The sequence below is a fragment of the Amaranthus tricolor genome, chromosome 17 (genome assembly GCF_026212465.1).
Source record: "Amaranthus tricolor cultivar Red isolate AtriRed21 chromosome 17, ASM2621246v1, whole genome shotgun sequence".
In the NCBI taxonomy this organism is placed as follows: domain Eukaryota; kingdom Viridiplantae; phylum Streptophyta; class Magnoliopsida; order Caryophyllales; family Amaranthaceae; genus Amaranthus; species Amaranthus tricolor.
Genome location: NC_080063.1, coordinates 13,119,198 through 13,142,177, shown reverse-complemented (window position 1 = coordinate 13,142,177; position 22,980 = coordinate 13,119,198). Strand labels below are relative to the sequence as shown.

Sequence of the window (22,980 nt, the reverse complement as noted above, 5' to 3'; positions counted from 1 at the left end):
ACAAATCACAATGTATTTTCTCAAAAATCCTAGAACTTCTATTTTCACTTAAGGGAAATTTGTCTCTATGATGCTTGGCTCGAAAACACACTTCACATCCATTATTCAAACTACTTTTATTGTTACCAACATGAGGAAGTAACTTAACTACTCTCTCGCAAGGATGACCCATGCGTCTGTGCCACAACTCCAAGGTTGAAGAAGCTTCCACCGCAGATACTGATGGCATTATGTCAAGTTTGCTAAAATAGAACAGTCCATCTCGCCTAACTCCCATTCCAATCAGCTTCTTCGCTTGGTCCTGTATTGCACACATAAAAGAATTAAATTGGACAATAGTTTGTAAATTATCATTAAGTTGAGATACCGACAGCAAGTTGCAGCTTAAGTTTGGCACATAAAGAACATGAATAAGAGTGATTGTATCCGACAACCGGACTGACCCTTCCATTGTAGCAGATACTGTTTCACCATTAGGTAAACCAACAGGACAAGATATGGAATTGACATCAAATAACCAATGTTTGTTACCAGTTACATGATGAGTAGCACCAGTATCAATGATCCAAGAAGAATTGTCAAACTTACCATTCATTCGGTTATCCGTAAATGTACTATTACCAAATAATCCAGTGATTGCTTTCCACTGTTCGGCGGTAAACAATTGAGCACTTGAATTGGTTGAAACGGAAGAAGCTGGGACCGAAACAGTAGCATTTGCACGTGGGTTAGAGCCCTTGCCGAATCCCGTAGAAGACTGAACCCCTCTTGTTTCACGGGGTGTGTAACCCGCTGGGAAGCCATGTAACTCATAGCAAGCACTTTTAACATGTCCCTTCTTCTTGCAATGATCACAAATTTTATCAGTCCAACATTGAGAAATATCATGCCCGCGCTTATTGCATTTATCACATACCGGCACACTAGAGCTACTGCCATTAGGGCCACGACCCTTTCTTGTTGCTGTGACATGAACAGCAAACCCAAGAGCTGAGTTGGGTTGCTGCTGGGAATCAGTTTTGAACACAGTAATATCACGCACTCTTTCATCTTGCGCCACAGATTGAAAGGCTTTGTTTAACGAGGGCAAGGGATCTTGAGACAACAAACTAGAGCGCAAGGATGCATAAAATTCAGAATTTAAACCCAGTAAAAATTGGTGAAGACGGTCTGCATCACGACGTGCTGCGTGTTGCTTACCAACATCACACAAACAATTTCCACAAATACAACTAATCAGAGGTTCATGTTTGTCCAATTCATCCCATAAAACAGATAATTTGCTATAATAAGCAGCTACAGACATAGTTTTCGTTTGTTCACAGCTATTGATTTCAGATTTTATTTGTTGAATACGAGGACCATTAACAAGACAAAATCGTTCATGTAAATCATCCCACAACTTTTTAGCATTATCATAATTAGAGAGCATAGATTTTACCTCCGAGTCAATAGTATTCATGAGCCAAGAAACAAGCATACAATGAATTGTTACCCAATCATCCTTCGTACATGGTGGAACGAAACTCATAATTGAACCATCAAGAAACCCGAATTTCCGGCGAGAGCACAACGCAATGCGAATGGCGTGAGACCATTCGTTGAAATTAGCAAGCTTTAAACGAATATTAGTAATAAAATCTCCCGGCCTATCTTGTGGGCCGAGATAAAATGGTGAAGTGGACGGAATTAATGGCTGTGAAGATGGTGCTTCGCCAGCCGCCATGGTTGCACAGAGAAAGACACAATAATCGATTGAATTAATGGAATAGCACAATTAATGGAATAACAGAGAAAGGAATTAATGGGATTGTATTATGGAATAGCACAATTGAGAAGCACAGAATAATCGATTGAATTGGAATTGGAATTATGGATTGAATTATGAAAGAGCAGAGCACAGAGAAGAAGAATCAGGAAGCTGGAAAACGGCACAATTGGGTTTGTTTTTGAGAATTAGGTTTTTGAAAAGCACAATATTAGATTTAGGTTTATGAAAAGCACGAGTGTTTGACACGCACAGGTTTGGAAAAAAATTAGGCTCCGATACCATGTAGAAATTAATGGTACACACTCGGAAAATTGTGCGTTGTATTGAGTACTCCGTCTCTATATATAATACAATGAAAGTTAATTTAGGCAAAAGATAATTTAGGAAATGTTCCTAAAATATCGTAACCAAATAAGTGAATATTCCTAAATTAGCTTAGCCCCATCATATGCAATATTTACACAATAATATCGCAATATTTACACAATAATATCGCAATAGCACTTAACGAGAGAAAGAAAAATTACTTGTATAGTTCTTGCAATTTTCTACCTGAAAAACAATTGACAAATTTTGGGTTTAAACTTTGGGCTTAAAACTTTAAAGTGTTAAGTTTTTAACATGAACAAGACCATCCTTACTCATCATCTAAAAAAAAATTTATAATTTTTCTCTCGGTTATTTTTCAAGTTAATTTTATTAATAATGATCTTTTTTAAAAGGTCATTATCCCCTCTTTCTTACTTTTTTCTATCCCACCATAATTTCTCTTTCTTAATTTATCTAACATTTATCTTTATTTTTTTATAATAATATTTTCATGTACAAAGTTAATATAATTTTTTATTTGATTAAAATAGATCTACTTTTTTATTAATTAAAAAAACTTATGCTTTTAATAAAACTAATATATTTTAATAAATATAAATGTAGACATTAATAATAATTAAGGAAAATTCGTTAAATTCAAATAAAGATTACAATGCGCATACGGATAATAAATACACAAATTAAAAACAATACATAATTAAAACATAATTAAGACATTACATAATTAAACCATCTAATGACGATTGTAATTCTGAAAGTATTGTCCAAGTTAAACCATCATATCAGCTTCCCATGGCTGAAGATTTTCCTTTTTTGCTTAATGTTTGATAGATATCCTAATTCATTTGATATTCTCCCATTTGAAGTTGTTTTTGTTTTCGGGCTTCTTTTTGTGTTTGAAGTTCTGTCTTCTCCTTCATTGTTTTTGAATTAAGTCGAAGACTCTCTCCGAATGCACTTAAAGTTTGAATTTGATTGATCTGCAACTATTTTCCCAGTCATGCGAGCCTTAGCCTTCTTCACACCCTCGGGACGAGTAGATGATCCTCCTTGAGATTCACTTGTTGGTGTCTCAGAATCTTCTTCCGTCCTTGATCTTTTCCTACTATTTTCACTACTAACACCACCAGTTAGTTGTTGATCCAATTGTTTTTTTTTTATTACTTTTTACCACTTGCTTTCACTTGTTATACTTTCTTAAAATTTTTCATTGCTCATTCAAGTTAAAGTTACCGTGTTTTCTTTGATGGATTAAATGCGCCTCTTTAAGCACATCTTCGTCTCTCGTGCCACTCTTCTTCCTCCTAAGAGCCTCGTCATAACTTCCAAACCACTTCAAACATGCTGGAGCAACTTTATCCCAACGACATTTAAGCATGTCGGCGGTTCTTCGTGGGATCAGATGGGGTCGTTCCATCCTCGCTGCTTCATAAGCTTCTTTAACTTTTTGCCACCTCACTCTTATCTTTTGGTTGATGCTCACAATTGGATTTGTACTTGTGTTCATGACTGAATATATGAGAGCAATATCTTCAATCGAATTCCAACTTTTCTTTGAAGGTATAGGGGCTTCATCATTAGGATGTTGTTGAGATGGTTGAACCAGTTGAGTGAAGTTCGATGGTGAACCAAAATGTGAAAGTAGATCTTGAAATGATAGTTGGGTGTAGAAACTAGCATCAACATCATCTTGATGAACAGAATTTCTTCCATCTTCACCATATTGATCATCTTGATCATTTTCTTCATTTTCATCATCATCATCATCATACTCCATCTCATTTTCGTCTAAACTTTCACCCCTTATAGGAGTTGAATAGTTATCAATATTAGAGTGGACATTGTGAGATTGATGATGGTGGTGAAACATAGTTTGAGAATTTTGGGTATTTTGAGGAACATAATAAGATGAATTTGAGATATTTTGAGGAATATAGTAAGAAGAATTTGGAGTATTTTGAGAAAATAGAGGATTAAATGGAGGATTTTGATACTAAATTTGAGCACTTTGATTGTTAGAAGATTTGTTTTTATTTTTTTTTTAACTTGAATTTCTTCCATAATTTGGGTTATTTGAATCCATATATTTTTTTGTTTTGGGATGTTTGAAATGATTATTTTGGTATTTTTTAACAAAAAAAAGTAGGAAAATAAGAAGAAAATATGTAAATAAAAAATTATGCCAAAAAATATCAATATGGGTCTCATTTTATAGATCTCGAAAAAATATGACCGTTGATATAATTTTTTTAAAAAAAAATTAATTAAATACGAAAATAGCCTTTAATTACAAAAAACCGGGTATTTTTTTGCACCCAATCACAACGCAACAGGTGGAAGTAGGGGCTGACGCGTGTCAGAGCAGTAGGGAGCTACTTTTCCTCACCCAATCAGAAGCCGACACGTGGCGAATATTTTTTAAAAAAAATGGGGTGACCGTTCACATGAATGGGTCACCCCTTGACCCAATTGCCCAATCTTTTCCCCAACCCACCTATTATTAGATCACCATTATAAGCATTTTACCATGATTTTGTCATATGACCTCTAAAAAAGTCACCATTATTGATGCTCTAAGGGTGTAAACTGTTGGAGGAAGAGCGGGAAATCAAACGTCAAATGCGACAATGACTCTCTTGGATTTGGGTATAGGTTTGGGTTTTGGTTTAGACCTCACATGATGGTAAATCTACTATGAGACGGTCATATACGTGCTACCACAAATGTAAATTTAATTTAATTATTAAAAAAAATATAAATTTTTAAATGAGATGGTATCATGATGAAATTCTCTCTATTGATTTGGTTCATGTACATTTAAATGTGTTAAAGTGGTCAATTATAATTTTAAAGTGGTCAATTATAAAAATGTGTTAATTATGTTGTTTCGTCTTATAGTGAATCGGTCTCATACAAGATGAGCTGATTTTTTGAAATTTTCATATTAAAGTTTAGAATTAATTACATTTTAAACTAGAAAGTAAGAACGACGATGGATCTTGAATCTTGCTCGGATCCATGGATCCGAATTCATTTTCACAAATCTAGGTCCTAAAAATTTGGACTTGATGGATCTGAGTTGGATCTAGATCCATTTTAAATTGAATGATTTAGATCCGTTTTTTATTGAAGAATCCAAATTCAGATTTCAAAAAATACCTAGTCCCGTAGATTCTTGAGACTCCTTTTTTTTAAAAAAAAAACCTTTAAATTAGTGACCTGCAATTCGCATTTACTTAATATGGTTAGTCCCCTAATTCGAATTGTCCCATTTTGTTGGATAAATGGCCATTTAAAGTCTTCTCCAACAACTTTTTTTTCATTCAGGGATTTATTTAATTTCTTCAACAACTCTTTTTTCATTCATGGAGTGAATTAATCTTAATAAAATACATTTATATTCTTTGACCATGTTTTATGAAGATTGAAAAAGAGTTGTTAGAAAATCCCTATAAATAGATGATGTTTTATTCATTTGCAAACACACAATTCTCAATTTCTCATCTCTTTTTCCAATTCACTTGTACGAGAGTGGTATTTGCTCCACACCTCAAGTAGTAAGTGTACATTGCTTTTAGTGGGTGTGTTAACCTTAGGAAAGTCCCCTCTATTTACACTTGGGATAGTCTGGGAAATAACTTTCTTATTGCAACGATAAGTTCGTGCCACACCATACATTTTCATATCAAACACATGTTAAACACAACTCTAAACACATTTCTCATATACAAATGTTATACATATTGTTATTACTAATGTGTTGATGATTGTAGCCATAAAAAAATTTTGAGAAGACCTTTAGTAGACCTATATTTCCAATACCATGATGATGGAAGTGAAATTGGTTGAGGGGCAGACAACTGGATGATTCTCAATGGCACCCATATTATAGGTGTTTAGAAATCAATGTATACAATTTGTTGTGATAATTGTCAAATTCTACTTTTTTGCTACAAACTTATATTTTAATTTTCTAATATTGTGTATTTATTAATATGTTAGTTGGGTATTTTCAATACAATATTAAGTTGTATAATGTTATTTGGGTGATAGATTGTGTAGTCATATACTTTATTAATATTATTATTATTATTATTATTATTATTATTAGTAGTAGTAGTAGTAGTATCTAGTAGTTAATGAATATACCTTTAACGCAATTTGAATACGATTCAAAATTCATCAAACATGCCAAACTAAGGTGGACACGTTTTTGACCTGGACTGATATTGGGTCCGTCAAATCCATGGATTCGAATTTAAGACTTGCATAAGAAAACGAATATGGATCTAGGTCCAATATTTAGAACCTATTGTTCAATTTCTCAGGTACTCCTCAATCCTCGTTCTATAGGTGGTGGCTATGAGCCTATGACGACAATGACATATTATCTTCTTTATTTTCACTCACCCAGTCCATACCTCTCCATTCGGTCACTTCATAATTATTCGTTTTATACCCACAAATATAAAGTAATACTCTATAGACTATTTATTAAAATTTATTAGCACAATTATTATAATATCAAAAAAAATTAAAATGACTCAACTGAAATTACGTTGTATTTTGTTGAGCTATAGTTAAAAGTTTAACTAAATATAAAATTTACAAGTCAATTTGATAATAAATAACAAGATACATCATCAATTAAATTTAACTTAATAAGATAAATCATCAATTAAATTTAACTTTCATCTTATTTTCATGTAACAGAAAAATTTTTGAGATTAAAGGAGATTACTTTTTCATTTCATTCAAAATAATCGTTTGGATGAAAGAAGGATAATCTTTCATCCATATCATACAACAGCCAAAGTTAATAGACCTACGAGCAAGCATATGTGCTGCTTTGTTACAATCTCTAGAAACAAAAGAAAATGTGCAAGATACAAAATGATTAATAAAATTTTTACAACAATAAATAATAACTTCAAACTCAGAAATATCAGTTTTATTCATAACTTGAACAACTCTTTGCGCGTCTAGCTCAAAACATATATACTTCACTACATTATCAATAGCCCATCTCATTGCAAATTCTGAAGCTTTTGCTTCTAAAATGTTTAAATCTCCACCTCCAAAATGAACATCTGATATTGCTGCTTGCACTTCACCCATATGATTTCTGAGGATACCACCCCAACCAAACATATTAGTTTCCTTAAAACTTGCAGCATCTACATTAAACTTCCACTTGTATAAGAATTAACTTTCGCACCATGTGACTTCTTTGGTACATTGTATTTATCATTGACAAACCACCATTCTTGAACATAAGCTTGTACCTATGAAAAAAGATACTGGACATCCACTGAATTATCATTCCAAACTCTATCATTTCTAGCATTCCAAAGGCGCCAATCAAAACAAACATACAATATAGCTTTTCTACTGTCACAAGCATATAATATAACACGTATCCAATCTCGAAAAGAACTAGCATTAAGGCAATCTATAGGTAAAACAAGATTTGTACGAGCCGAAGCCTATTTAGCAAACACACAATCTCTGATTACATGAAGTATATTTTCTGTATCATTGGCACAAAGCTCACAAAAGTCAGACCCCAAATTAATTCTTTTCTTAATAGCATCTTTTGTAGGAATCACATCCCTGCTACCCCTTCATACAAAATCACGAACCACCCATGAACTTCTAAGTTTCAAATTCTTCTCCAAATAACATCAGCAATAAAATTGCTTTTCCATCCATCATTCCTTGAATCCATAGCTACCCAATACCCCGATTTGACCGTATATAATCCATCAGTAGTAAGACATTAAATTATTGATCATTAACTGGATTATCTCCAAGGGAATTATAGTGATTAAATCCCTATATTCCTTATCAAACAACTGCTCTGATATCTCTATGCTCCACCTTCTCCTTCCTCTGTCCTCTATAATTAAATCACTAACTCTAAGATCCCTAAACTCCTTAATAATTGGTGAATGGATTTTCATATCTCTTCTCTTTGGAATCCACTTATCATTCCAAACTCTAATCTCCCTTCCTAACCCTATTCTCCATCGCATTCCTTTTTCTAAAAACACTTCTAGCTCTTAATATACCTCCCTAAACAAAACTAGCATTACTACTAATACTCACCTCCCAAAGGATAGATTTGTCGAATATTTAGCTTTAAAAACTCTAACCATAAGAGAATTAGGAGAAGACAATATACGCCAACCTTGCTTAGACAATAGAGCAAGATTGAATTCATGTAGCAAACGGAATTCCATACCACCAAATTTTTTGGGGATACATAGGTTCTCCCATGAAATCCATTTTAATCATCCATTTTAATCCTTTATCCTTAGACGATGTCCACCAAAAGGCGTTCATCATCCTATGAATCTCCTCACATAGGCTTTAAGGTAGTAATTGACAAACTATAAAAAATAATGAGGATATGGGCATGAATACAAGTATAGAGAAATTTTTAAATATTCAAAAATGTTGTGTTTGAATTCCTCAATATAAATCTAGATCATTATGTTTTTAAAAAAATACTAAAATCTTTACATAAGTGGTCACTAATAAAACTAACCTCCATCTAATATATGTCCAGTGTAGCACTTTGTAAAAAAAAAAAAGGAAAATCAACAACGATCCCAAAAATGTTTCACGTGCAGTGTGTGATTGCTCATGCTATAAAAATTTTAATCACAAATTATTGTATCATTTATGATATGGTCTCATCATTAAATGCACTTCATATACGTTAAATAGTCCAATTAATACGTATTATGAGAATATAAACTACCGTTTCATGAAAGGTAAAGACCATCTCAAGAGTAAATTCTCTAGAGTGTACCATAAGAGCTCATACATTTTAATTAGAGTTGGACCCGTTTCTTAAGGAACTTTGTTTACCCACAAGAATTTGTATGTAGTCGTCTTACGCGTGCGACAAAAAAAAATTTATATTTGCCGAATTTAAGTCTTAAATATTCATTTCAAGACTTAAAAAGCCAAATCTAACACTTAAAAACGCCTACTCCAAGCCTCAATCATTTAATTTTTTAGCTATCGACTTTAACCCTTAAAATATCCATTTCACCACTTAGAATGCCAATTCTAACTCTTAGATTCCCTACTCCAACCCTTAATTTTATATTTTACTTACCTAATCTAATTATAAAGTATCAATTTCAAGACTTATAATGTCTATTTCAATTGTTTAAAATTTGCTAAATCTAAGATTTAAATCGCCTATTTCAAGGTCCAAAATGTCCAATGCAAGCTTTGGAATGACAACTTTAAAATTATAGGACTGGCTGTAAGTGGTTGGACGTATGCGACTGTTTCATAGGAGATTTGCTGTTGTTTACCCGTCGGATAAACTACCCACTTAAAATAGCAGTGAAAATATATAAAAAATAAAAAATTACATACATTTATCATTCACAATCTAACAATCAAAATTATTTTTAATTACTTATCAAATTGATCAGCAATTATCACTTCACAGGTAAACTACCGAGATGCAGCTATGCTTGTTTCTAGACCCATGTGACCATGTCGATCCATTACAAGAACTAAAAGACCAAATCTGCCCTTGCCTTTTGTTGTGTTAAAACCCCTAAAACCCCCTCTTTCTGTTTTCTGTTGCGGCTTAAACCCTTCCTTCATTTTTCCCGTCGTCTTTCTACTACCGTCTTCATTCTCCATTCTCTCCTCTTTACCCTCAGAAATGGCGGCACTACTTTTACGAAACCCTAACTCCAAACGATTTCTTCCTTCTTCTTCCCATCAAATCAACCTCTATACTACATCTTGCCGAGCTATTCTTTCTCCAACTTGTTCATCTTCCGTTGCTGAACAGCTTTACAGATATGAGTCAACCTCTCCGTCGTCTGTCTCCTTTTGGAGCCGATCTATGGCTACCTTCACGCGCACGTATGTTTTCTCTCATTTCTCTTTCCTGATTATTGATTTTGTGATTGTTAGGTCCAAAATATGTGTGTTTCTGTACATTTAGAAGTATTGTTGAATTGGTATTGCAAAATATTTTGAAGAATCTATGAAAATATTGAGTTTGGATTGATGTATTTATTCTGTACTTCGTTGGGAGATCGAGCTTGAAATGCTCTCTTATATTTTTTATTTGGAGGTTTTATGTTGTTAAAATGATATCATTTCTTAGTTGTTGATTTTGTTGGAACTTCGAATAATTGAGGTTTTTAGATAAATTAGTTTTTACTGTGACTGATTTCGAGGTTGTAGTATGTACATTAGTAGTTTGTAGTCTATCAATGAACAAAGTTTTGAGTTGTCGATACTGATATTAATTTTGCGAAAAATAAGGTATTCTGGTATACCTTAAGATTGATATTCTTAGAGGATAGATATATAATAGAATGAAAAATTGTAATGTATTTCAAAGGGATACTTACTACTTAGTAGTTGAATTAGGTGGATTTATTGATACCGAGCAATCAGGCGCATGTTCAGCATTAAATGGAATTCAAATTCCATTTTCTTGAGTTTGAGGTTTTGGCATTCTTGTTATATAATTATGATTTGGAGTATCTTTACACTGTCTCCAGTTTCCTGTGCAAATGGTATTGTGCAAATACTGGTATTTGATATAGAGCCTATTCTTTTTATTTTATGTGAAGTTCGATTCACTTTAGGTTTTTCCTTACACCATCACTCTCACATTTGCACTCAAAAAACTCAATTTAGTACCTTCGAATGCACTTCAATTCTTGTAAATTAAAGAGAATAAATCCATAGTGGAATCAGGTAAGCTTTTTTGTTCAAATTGCTCTATAGCCCTTTGAGACCATTTATAATGTCCTAAGATTAGAACTTGAGCTAAGCGATAAAGAATACAACATTCCATTACTCGGGTATCACGTGGCTCCCATCTAGCGGAGCACGGGTCACCTTACCCTAGTAATAACAAGGAGACAGAATAGAATGTGAAAATATTTTATGTACATTTTATCTTTGTGCCAAGTTGTAGGTTCCTAATTTGTATTTTATTTCTTCTGCAGAAAGCCTCATGTCAATGTAGGAACTATTGGTCATGTTGATCACGGGAAGACTACATTGACGGCAGCAATTACAAAGGTGTATTAAAATAAAACATTTATGTCCTTTGGTTTTTTTATGTCCTTTTGTTATAGTTCAATTATTTTTAATTAGTTGATGCTTCATTCTATCCTTTCTTGTACTAGTTGTTAGTTCCTTATGTAGCGTTTGTTTTCTTTGTTCCTTCTTCTGCAGCTGGTTAGGTAGGATGTAATTCGGATGCCGAGTTGTAAATTTTTTGACAATGTAGATTCATTTTCATCTAAATTAGTGTTGTTTGCTTGGCTAGGTTTTGGCTGAAGAAGGAAAAGCTAAGGCTGTTGCATTTGATGAAATTGACAAAGCTCCCGAAGAGAAGAAGAGAGGAATCACTATCGCAACGGTTAGTTGTTTTTGTGATTCTTATAAATTATCATCATCTTATCACTTCAGATGAGGATGATTGTACAATTATACATGATTGGATGATTATGTTAATTTATAGGCACACGTGGAGTACGAGACTGCAAAGAGGCACTATGCACATGTTGATTGTCCTGGACATGCTGATTATGTCAAGGTAAATACTGTCCTATTTGTGTGTTAGAAATATACAAGGATGCACCTTTGCCATTGTGCTAGAGGGTTGAGTTATTGTCCTCGTATGGTCTTCATTTTATGAGGATCATGCTACGAATCAACCGATTTAGTTCTTATTCATCAATTAAAGATGATTTGATATATGACTTAATGGTTAGAGTTTAGAAAATTGTGATATTGTAGCATCGAAGTATGAGGACTCATTTGTCCACCTGCCAATATATTGTCTAGCTGTCTTAGCATTGTTATGTCTTTATGTGTGGGATGTCAAAACCAGTTCTATAACTAAATTTTGGAGTTGGGTATACCATTTGTCTATGTTCAAAGAGGATTGGGCACAATTTCAAGGTTTCTTATCTAAATGGTGAAGGTTGGTATGTGGATTGAGATTCCCTTTATCCTTTCACCTCGAAGGACTAGCTGACTAGGTTTGTTATTTCTTATCAAATTAAAAAAGGAAAAATTGTCTACAACCACCTTATTTAGTATCCAATTTTTTTATAGAACCATCTTACTTGATCTTTACAATTAGCAACCAGCACCTTAGATGTTTTTTTTTGTTCTTGTAACATTGCCTTGTTTTGTATTCCAGCCAAATTTTTTCATATTGGTTCTGCATTTAGTGTGTGCTGTTAAGTGTACCCCTAATTTCACCCATTTATTTGTAGTCATAAAGTCGGCTAAAGTCCTTAAACAATTACTTGGTGGACACTCTTTACAAGATTGATTGTTAATTAATTGTTCAATCTTGGCTGTAGATTATACGATTCATTGCTGAAGTTGTAAGTTGTCTTGACCTTGACCACTTAATTGCCATTATGTGTGGAGGTTGTAGGACCTCCAATGAAATTGTTTGCTCTTGGTGGCAGTTTCATGATGGATTTACATATGTTGCTTCCAATATCAAGATTAATAATTGTTTCAACCTTCCTCATCAGAAAAGAAATTTCTGCAATAAAATCCAATACCAAAATGTGAAAAATATCATTTGAAATCGAAATAGTTGATTACCAGATTTTAGGCTTCATTTATTTCACGTATTTGGGAATTTTGAGCTAGATGAACTAAATAAATGTAGAAAAAATCAAAGATATATGCGGGGCCCACATACAAGAAGTTTGTAGTGTTCTGGCTTAAGGTGGTAGAGTTTCTCTAACAATGATACTCCCTTCATTTCTTAATGAAGATCTCAAGAGAAATGTTCATGTAAATTAAGAAAAATAGAATCTTTTAGATAGTAGATATATTATTTTATTGAATAATAAATTTGATAGAGGAAAATTGGGGACCATAAACATTAAAAAAATGTTAAAAATAGTTAGTGTAAAAATATGAGGATCACAACTAATAAAGAATATTTTTATAAAGTTTTTGGGAAATATTGGAGACCATAAGGAATATAAAAATGTTAAAATGAATTTAGTGGGAGATATGTGGGTACCGTAAGTATTATTAAAATGAGGATGAACAATGCTATTTTTATCCAGTGTTATAAATAGATAGATTCTTTATAGAAACAACAAATGGAACACCTTAAAATGGCAAATGAGAACTTTTTTAAGGATTGGAGGGAGTATATAACATGATTGTTCAAAGAAGTTAATTTGGGTGGTTATACACAATAGTGGATACTTATGAGGTGGTTGTAGTTGTACACAATTTTTTGTCTGCTAACATATTATAACCCTAACAGTAGTATGCCACCAAGAAAAAAGAAAATTGATTGAACAGTGTTGTCTTTGAACTTTTACTAGCTTACCTTCCCTCTTTTTATAAAGTTTGTGCTTGTGAGTTTGTGCTTTGAACAATCATGTAAATTAAGACTTCAAAAATTATTTTGGTTGTGAGTTTGTGCTTTGAAGACTTAAAAAATTTCGCTTTCTGTCATTACTGTTTAACTTTAGCTGATATTTCTTTGCATATTCCAAAATGTATCTTTGTCAAAAGCTTTGGAATTTCGATCTCCTAAACTGTGTTCAGGGGAGTTCAATTAATTTTTGTTACATTATTGTTGACCTTATGCATTTTCATGAGTTCATTTATAATATTTATTTAGTTGTGGCCACTTTCTCACAAAACATCTTTTGATTCGCAGAACATGATTACTGGTGCTGCTCAAATGGATGGTGGTATTCTTGTTGTATCTGCTCCCGATGGCCCTATGCCACAAACCAAAGAGCATATTCTACTTGCACGTCAGGTATGCCAGTTGCTGTTATAGCACTAGCATTGGGGTTGAACTTTATGGGTCATATCTCTGCTCTTTCTTTTAGTTTACTTTTTTTTTTTGTTATACCTCATTATGCTTCATACCTTTGTGCTTATATGGAAATGGAATAAACAAGCCATTATGCAATGCGTGAAAAAGGGGAATGCAAATATGACATTATTACCAATTAACTATGGGATTATGAAGACTTGGGTTCACAGATGTAGAATAAATGCTCGTAACTCGTAAGATACAGTTCCTTGCAATACAAACTCAGGAATGGGCAAACTGCTGGCTTTTTTCTTTTTTTTTGTAGGGAACTGTTCACCTTTATAAAAGAAACATAATGTTTAGGAAAATACTCCATTGTTTCACATGCCCTTAGAGTTTGTGTTGCATACAGGGTTTAATTGAATGCTTGCATCACTGATTTTTGTCATTTTAAATTATGATCGTTCTATGTGACTTTAAAATTTTTTTCCAATTATTCCCGCATTTCTTTGTAGGTTGGTGTGCCATCATTGGTTTGCTTTATGAACAAAGTGGATGCTGTTGATGATCCAGAGCTACTTGAATTGGTTGAAATGGAACTACGCGGTATAACTTTGAGAAAGTCTTTTTTTTTTTGGTTTTAATTGATGTTGCAATTATTGCATTTGATTCTTCTTTCTTTGTCTTTGTGCAGAGCTTCTTAGCTTCTACAAATTCCCTGGGGACGAAATCCCTATTATTAGGGGCTCAGCTTTGTCTGCCTTGCAGGGAACAAATGATGAAATAGGGAGGCAAGCTATCCTAAAGCTTATGGATGCTGTTGACGAATACATTCCTGACCCTGTTCGCCAACTTGACAAACCTTTCTTGATGCCAGTTGAAGATGTTTTCTCAATTCAGGTATACAGAACTTGTGTGTGTCTAAATGTAATTCTTGGAATGACCTACATGGTTAATTGCTGTATTTTTGTGTGTGGTAGTCTCAATTGATTTCAATGCTGCTTCAATCTTTATTTTAATCTATAGAGCAATTGAGCAGTGAGGATGCACTCTTTATTCTCTTACTAGTATAGGTACCTGTGCATGTGTTTAGTAATTTATAAGTTAAAAATTTGAATAGTGGTAAATATGTTTATTTAAATTTATTTTGTATCCTATAGTTATTAACAAATAAATTAAAAATAGATGAATAAGTAATAACATATTATAATTAAAAAAGGCCCATAAGATTAAAATTAATCTCCTAATCTATGACTAGCCAATGGTTGGAGGTGTACTAAAATATCTTTCTCGGTCATGTCGATAATATATTTTTGGCTTTTTCATTGCAGAATTATAGTGTAAAGTAAAGAGCTCAATGACGTATCATATGACAACAAGAGCCTATTGTTGGTAGTTACATGTTTGTCAACTGTACTCATTTAGAAAGTCGACATAATATTATGTACTAATCAATTATTGGTAAATTATTTAGAATTTTTAAATCGTAAACAAGTAAAAGAGTTACATGAACAACAAAAGATGTCAATGATGTTAAAATACGTAACAAAATGTGTTGACATTATCAACCATTCAAACATTAAAAAAGCGAAAACCTGAATTTTATGAATCAAAATGAGGATAAACTCTCTTGCATATCATGCAAATGAACATAACATGAAAAAGATAAGTATTTATGTAATATTAAAAGTATATTGATTGAATAAAAATAATTATATTCAATTAAATTATCTTAAATGTTAAAAACATCAATCACAATTTTTTTGAATTAAAAATAGTCACATATTAAAATCTCATTAACTAAACAATTTACTAAGACTTCAAAACAGAATTGTTAATAACCTAGGTTTCTAAGAATGTTGATCACCCATTGTTAATTGATGTTATTTTGTTGAATTCATCTACTAATATTATTCGGCTGAATTTGCTGAATACATGCTTAAAAAGGATGGTTTTTAGTAAAACATTAATGCAAGTGTAATTGGTATATATAGCTATTGTAAATAGTAGTTCAATAATGTTTAAAATGTTAAAATATATTAAATATGGAATGATTGTTTGTGAGAGTAATATAATGTCATTGATTAATGTTGTACATTGTATAATATTCCATTTGTATTCATAGAAATTGTAATCAATCATGCTCCCTATTACTTCCATTCTTTTATACTATTTTGCTCCATCTCTTTAAATTTGCTACTTTGACCAAAATTACGTGAAATATTTTTGTTACCCAATCTCAGACCAAAATTAAGGGAATGGAAGTGGAGGGGTGAGGACGGAGAGTGCACTTTGTTTGTTTAGAAGAGAAAGGAAGAGAAAAGAAAGGAAAATGAGTGTTTTCCCTCCAAATCTTTCCACTTTAGGAGAGATTGTATTCTTAACAAAATTTGTCCATGTTTTCCCTCCAAACCCTTCCCTTCAAATCCTTCCCCTCTCCTTTTGTCATCCAAACAAGGAATTGCTCGTCCTTTCAAATCTCTTCCCTTCTCTTCCCTTCCATTTCTCTCTATCCAAACACAATGTTATAGAATTTCTAAATTTTGTGATTGCCCTAGTATTTAGTCAACATCCATGTAATTTTAAAACATATAAACATCCTAAAGCTAAAAAAATTGTTGCTAAGTGTACGCTTACTTAATTTCATCTTTAGATAATTTAAATGATGATATGATTTTTTAGTATTTTTATGATCATGATAATTATGGGACTCAAAAACAGTCATCATAACATGTTTTGAATCTTAAAGGTCCCATCTTTATAATTGTATGAAAGTTTATCATATCATTTTTGGAATTTATAACAAGTTTAATACTATATTCTAACTAAGTTTGATTGATTTTCCCTATTTGCCTGTGTATAATTTTAGAAGAGAATTTGCACCCTATTTAGTATGGGTGATTCTTGCTTGCGTAGTTATTGTCCTTATATTTTGTATAGTTTAGGCATTATTTTTCAGCTATATTTATCATATATGTATCTAAGCATGCTATATTTGATATTTCAATGTAATATCTACTCTACGCATCGTAATATAGTAATATGTAATAACCATTAGTAAAATTAGTTAGGAATATATGTATCTAAGTATGATATATCTAACTCATTGTAATATCCGTTAGTTTTATTAGTTAGGAATATATTTGATCTTTTTAAGGGAAGGGGTTGAAATATTTGATATTTCAATGAAATATTTATTCTTAACAACTTAAATTAATGAGTATTATAAACTATTAAATCATAAATTGAACATTTTTTAAATTTTGCTGGTTTGTACTTTTAACCGCCACATAATAATCAAAGAGTTTGTGAAATGATGAATTTGACAAAATTCTAATAAGCTGCTGTTTGTTATTTCGCTATTTTATTAAATTATATGATTTGGGGTAGGAGTATATTATGAATGTTATTCGACTAGTTGATAAATAAGTTTTTGCGAGACCAACTGATTTCTTCATTTCTGAAATCTGTTTCTTTAGATGAGAATTGAAGTTTCATTTTTAGAGGACCTGTTGGTAAGATAAGCTGTAATCTTTAATATGCTGTGATTCAGGGACGTGGTACTGTGGTAACTGGTCGAGTTGAGCAAGGCACCATAAAAGTCGGAGAGGATGTAGAAATATTGGGGTTGATGCAGGTTACTGCTGAAACTTGAACTTTTATATTTCTTATAATATAAACTGTATTTGCAGAATTTTAATCTAAAAATGATGTGTTCTGCAAATTTTGACTTGTGTGCAGTTGACATATAAGTGTTCTGGTCTCTTTCCAGTTTGAACCTTTGATTTTATTGTTGCATTACAGGGTGGTCCACTAAAAAGTACAGTGACTGGTGTGGAAATGTTTAAGAAAATTTTGGATCACGGTCAAGTAAGTGGTTGAAAATTAGTTGTTGCAAAGTGAATCTTTTTTTGGTTGGTATGTGAACTATAACTTTTTATGAAATTTTCATATTCTAGGCCGGTGACAACGTGGGTCTCCTTTTGCGTGGGCTAAAGAGGGAAGATGTACAGCGTGGACAGGTAAATTAGTTGTTGCAAAGTAAATTTTGTTTTGGTTGGTTATTTTTGCAAATTAGAAATGCAATTGTTTGCGGATTCATGTTTGTGGGAGTTGTTGGGCTTTGTTCGAACTGAGCTGTAATTGATGTGGAGCAGGTTTTTTGAGTTCGTATGATTGTTGCGAGTTACTCGAAATTAAATTTAAAGAAGAATATGTTATTTTTTAAAGAATCAAATTTAAATAGTTGTAAGATTTTTGTTGAGTAGGTTTTGTTGGAATGATTCGTGCATTAGTTGTGACCTTGTGATGATTGCAAGAAAGATAGGATCTTATGATATGCAAAATCTCATTTTCTTTACGAATCAAGTTAATGCTAATGAACAAAAAAATTTAAATTTGAAGATTGAAACTTTAAGATTGAAGTATGAGCAATGTCACATGATTCGTGATTCGTTGTACGGATTCGGATTCGCGATTCGCTAGTTGACATGTCACATGATTCGGATCGTGGTTTGTGGGTACAACCACCGAATCATGTGACACTGAGTATGAGTTTGATGGTATTCTAATGACCAACAAGTGTACTTTGAAATCTAAGTTGGAAAGGTATTTTGAGTTTAGAGGAACCCTGATGATAAATATACATTGGCCTAGTACAAGTTGGTGAGGACTGAGGACAACTACCATCTGGTTTGAAGCAAAGCAAAAGCAACGTTTGGGGGATGGAATGGCAAAAATTTTGACATGACTATGTGAATATACCGAGGAAGAAATTGGGCCAAAAATATATTCCTACATATTCTGAGTATTTGTATGTCAAGTTGAACATATTGAGCTAGACTACATGTGATTACATGAGTTTTAAGGAATTGTGCGTTGAGTGTGACCTAGATGATAATGAATAATTGCAAACTAATAGGTTTTTCAGTAGCTTGAATGATGAGCTTCGTAGGAAATGGGAATTGCCTTGACTTTTCTCATCGCTTAGAGGAACACAAAATCTATTGGTACATATGGTTCGAATTCGTTTAAATGAAGTTGTTGGGCCTTTTGTGTTATGACTTCTGCGCTAGTGCAAGTGTTTTTAATGTTAGTTTCGAATATGAATGATAGTGGATGACAAAAAAGGTTGATTGGGTCGATGATAGATGGATATAAATCCACGATATGTTTCTTCGATGTTTGATTCGACTATATGAAATTGTGGTGCATAGGTGAAAGAGATTTGGCAGAAGTATTTAAGAGAGGTCTACTACAAACATGGATTCGCAATGCGTTCTATTGGATGTTGTGAACAATATGTTATTGGCAAGAAAACATACACATAATGCAAATAGTATTTTGGATCCTCTATAGAATCAGAAATTTTCAGTCGAGTCCTTTATAGGAAACTTCGTCCATGAAATTCTAGATTGTTTCAAAACTTTATTTCCCAAACTCCAGGTTAATGTTAATGGAAAAATGTTTCAATTTACTACTAAATAAATAATATATAAAAAAGACCCATCATCTGAACCTTTCATTCTCAAAACTCTAAAATAATGTTTTGCGTTTTTGTTTTTGTTTATGTATCGTATATCCTTTTCGGAAACATTGCTTTGGATTGTATTAACTTGAAGTTGTGGGATCCTTCTTTAGAGCCATAATAGAGGGTTATTGATAACTGCTCACTATCATTAACATAAGAATTGAGATGCTTGAATGTATTCAAGGGTTTGAAGGGTTGGAAGATTATAGTTGAGAAAGAAGGTGTAAATGGAGAAAGGATGGGATATCATTTGAATAAATTCACCGAGTTTGTGAGAAGCTTGGCGTCAATAGGTTTTTCACATGAATGGGCATAATGAAAGGAAATGGATGGAGGAAAATGACGAGTAGGAGGCCACTTGAATTATTCATGTTGTTACATGTGGGATGCTCACTTGTCAAATGGATCACCACTCAATGTAGAGCGCTTTTGGGTCACACTATAGAGGGGTTGAAATTGAGATTACCTAAAATTACTGCGGATTTCAGATTTCCTGACTTATACAGTAGCCTTCTGCCTATCGTTGTGTCAAGTGCTTGGATGAACACACAATAATCTGTTCGTGTTTCATGATTAATAAACAAGGTTCTTGGAAAATAAATACCCAAAGCCTTGTTCAACATCAATGAGAAAGCATTTTGTATAGAAGATTGACACTCATAAAGCTAGAGTTTGAGTGTAGAGTTCTCACTAGAACGCCTTGTGTATTTTTGAGTAAAATCATTGAGAAGTTCTTGTGTGTGATTTTTTGTAACATACAATCTTCAATTCAACTAACTTGCCTTTGTCCGAGTGATTTAGTCTTAATGGTTATTAGTCCTCATGATTTTCCCACCTTCCAAAATGGTTTGTTCTTTTTCTTCATTTTCAATTTTGATTCTTGTACTTTTTCCGTACAATTGCTCAAACTTTGATTGTGGTTATAAGCATTGATTGTCTGTTTACAAAACCCGTGGTAGTTAGCCCCTAGTCCTAACAGTTGGCTTAGGGTTAATCTAGCTAGTATATGAGTGTTTGAATACATTTTAGCAAGGAAAGGAAGGGAAGGGGAGGATAGGAGAGGGAAGATTGATGTGTTTTTCTTCCAAATCCTTCTAATGTTAGAAGGATTTGTTTGGTACAAAATGTAAAGGAGTTCTCTTTTCCAATTATCTTCCTTCCTTTTGCTATTCAAATGAAGGAAATGTAATGCCTCCATTTCCTCCCATCCACTCACAAGATAAGGAAGATAAGGTTGGCCTTCTACGCTCATGAACAAAATGTTGTCTGGTGAAGATCTGAAAAGGTTTACAATTGTGTTTTGTCAATAACTACCAATCTATCTATTCGTTCTTGTGACTAAAGGAAGAGAAGGTAAATAATTTGTAGTTTGTTTGTGAGTGAAGCATAGAACCTATTCAAAATTCCTGTGAGAATCGTTCAAAAAGATGTTTAAACCTCCTTTACAAGAGTGCACAATTCCTCTTGTATATATCCAGTTTTTTCAGCCTGTTTTCAAGCAATACATGCTTGAATATGGTAGAAACGCACACTAAGAATCAGAAAGATGCATTTAACTGTTGAAAAGATATTATCAAAAGAAACTCGATCACACCTCCCCATGCATTTCATTGTGAATGTCTTTCTATTGTAGTTTTTCTGTATGCTGTCCTTATAATTTCACGCACTCAAACTATTGGTTCTACCCTTCATCTATTTGACTTGTGAACTATCTAAAACACCTGAAAAATGACCAAAAAAAAAAAATGAAATGCTTTGCACTTATAAGGTTCTACCTCAAAATGTTTACTGTATGCCTTCGTATGTCCTGGAGTGTAAAATTGAAGTGGGGTTTTGTTTCATGTTTGTCCATTAATCAGTTTTGCATGAACATATAATTATGCCTCTAATACACTTTCTTGGTTATTTAAGGTTGTTGCTAAACCAGGAAGTTGCAAGACATTCAAAAAGTTTGAGGCTGAAATTTATGTTCTTACCAAGGATGAAGGTGGACGTCATACAGCTTTCTTTTCCAACTACAGACCTCAGTTTTATTTGAGAACTGCTGATGTTACTGGGAAAGTTGAGTTGCCAGAGAATGTGAAGATGGTGATGCCCGGTGACAACGTGACTGCTACTTTTGAATTGATATCAGCAGTCCCTCTTGAACCCGGTAAGTATAACTTTTTTTTGGTACTTGTCCTTAGATGAAACTCTGCTGTTGGATGTGATCTGAAGATGTTTCTTATGTCCTTACAAGTAATGTTGTTGCGCTTATTGTGACGCATCCATGTTGTCTAGCAGTAATACAAGTAATAGAAATGAGTTTTAGTTTGATCTTTGAAGATCTTAAGGCAACTTGGACTATGAGAAATTATGAGACGTATGTTATGATTAAAAATTTCTGTAGCTTACCATGACCTATATGATGAAAGTTCATGATCTCTACCTGAGGGCTGCAGGGCGTTGTAAGAAATGGAGATATTGTGATATTTGATCTGTGATCTGCTAATGTCCAATCTGGGTGCTGCGAAAAAGAGGCTGGTTTTTTTGAGGAGGGGAGAGATTAAAAGAGTGATTGATCTGAACACCGTTCAATGTACACTTTAGTATTTGACTTCATTGCATGAGTCATGCTGGATATAACGCTAAGATTTAATGTAAATTTTAGTATTTTACTATGTGAAGAAGCATAATCTTCATTCCTTGGATAAAGAATCATGGATTAGCTTAATGGTAGAGGATTTTCTTTTTCACCTTTGTGACAGGGGTTTGCTTTTCACTACAATGGATTGATTCCCTCTCCTTTGCTTTTAAAGAATTTCCTAGATGAATGGATTCCATGAAACCTACATTCACGTTGCTTTTGACAATGTTTGATGCCTATCCAATAATATAAAAGTACAAGATATAAAAATCATATGAAATCTATATACTTCTAACTCTTGTTTATGTGCAAAATAGGGCAAAGATTTGCATTGAGGGAGGGTGGTCGAACTGTTGGTGCTGGTGTGGTTTCAAAAGTTATCAGCTAAAGCCTGGAATCTGGATGCATCAGTTTTGCCTTAAAGATTGTTCAAATTTGAAGACAATGTTTGGATGTTTGTACTCTTGAATTGACATGCTGAGTAAGTTGTAGGAATTATTTCAAATGAAATATAAATGATTTTGTTTTTCAAAGAAATACTCACTTTGTAGTCCCTAATAATTGATAAACACTCATCATTCAACCTGTTTGATGGTTGGGTAAATATTTTCTTGTAGCTGCGTCCTTTCTATGTTTTCTTGGTTATCAAATTATTAATTTTTTACGAGATACATAATCGTGTCATACTCATTTTTTTAAATGTAATTTGAGTAATAATTATATGTTTTTTGATAAGTGAATTTATTTAATCAATCTTATGAACTACATATCTAATGGCAAAATGATTTGAATCTTGAAGTAATAATACTCTTTTAATTCACCTTATGTGTTCCATTTGACTGAACATATTTGTCAATGTATAATTTCTATCACTAATATATTTAATTGTGTATAATTAAAAA

At 32.9% G+C, this 22,980-nt stretch overlaps 2 protein-coding genes across 2 annotated transcripts; one reads left to right on the top strand and one right to left on the bottom strand.

The window, feature by feature from the left end:
- Nucleotides 1-3,031: 3,031 nt before the first annotated feature.
- LOC130803759 (uncharacterized) lies at nucleotides 3,032-3,971 on the bottom strand. Its single transcript, XM_057667958.1, has 2 exons — nucleotides 3,335-3,971; nucleotides 3,032-3,264 (listed from the first exon to the last, which is right to left on the bottom strand). Exons 1-2 carry the CDS (start codon nucleotides 3,969-3,971, stop codon nucleotides 3,032-3,034), a joined length of 870 nt encoding a protein of 289 aa, XP_057523941.1.
- Nucleotides 3,972-9,603: 5,632 nt separating this feature from the next.
- On the top strand, nucleotides 9,604-22,798 carry LOC130804154 (elongation factor Tu, mitochondrial-like). The gene is made up of 12 exons (XM_057668495.1): nucleotides 9,604-10,003; nucleotides 11,107-11,182; nucleotides 11,433-11,525; nucleotides 11,628-11,702; nucleotides 13,818-13,922; nucleotides 14,438-14,528; nucleotides 14,617-14,822; nucleotides 17,476-17,559; nucleotides 17,727-17,792; nucleotides 17,882-17,944; nucleotides 21,364-21,604; nucleotides 22,396-22,798. The coding sequence occupies exons 1-12, from the start codon at nucleotides 9,798-9,800 to the stop codon at nucleotides 22,464-22,466; spliced, it is 1,377 nt and encodes a 458-aa protein (XP_057524478.1). The 5' UTR covers nucleotides 9,604-9,797; the 3' UTR covers nucleotides 22,467-22,798.
- The last annotated feature ends 182 nt before the right edge of the window (nucleotides 22,799-22,980 follow it).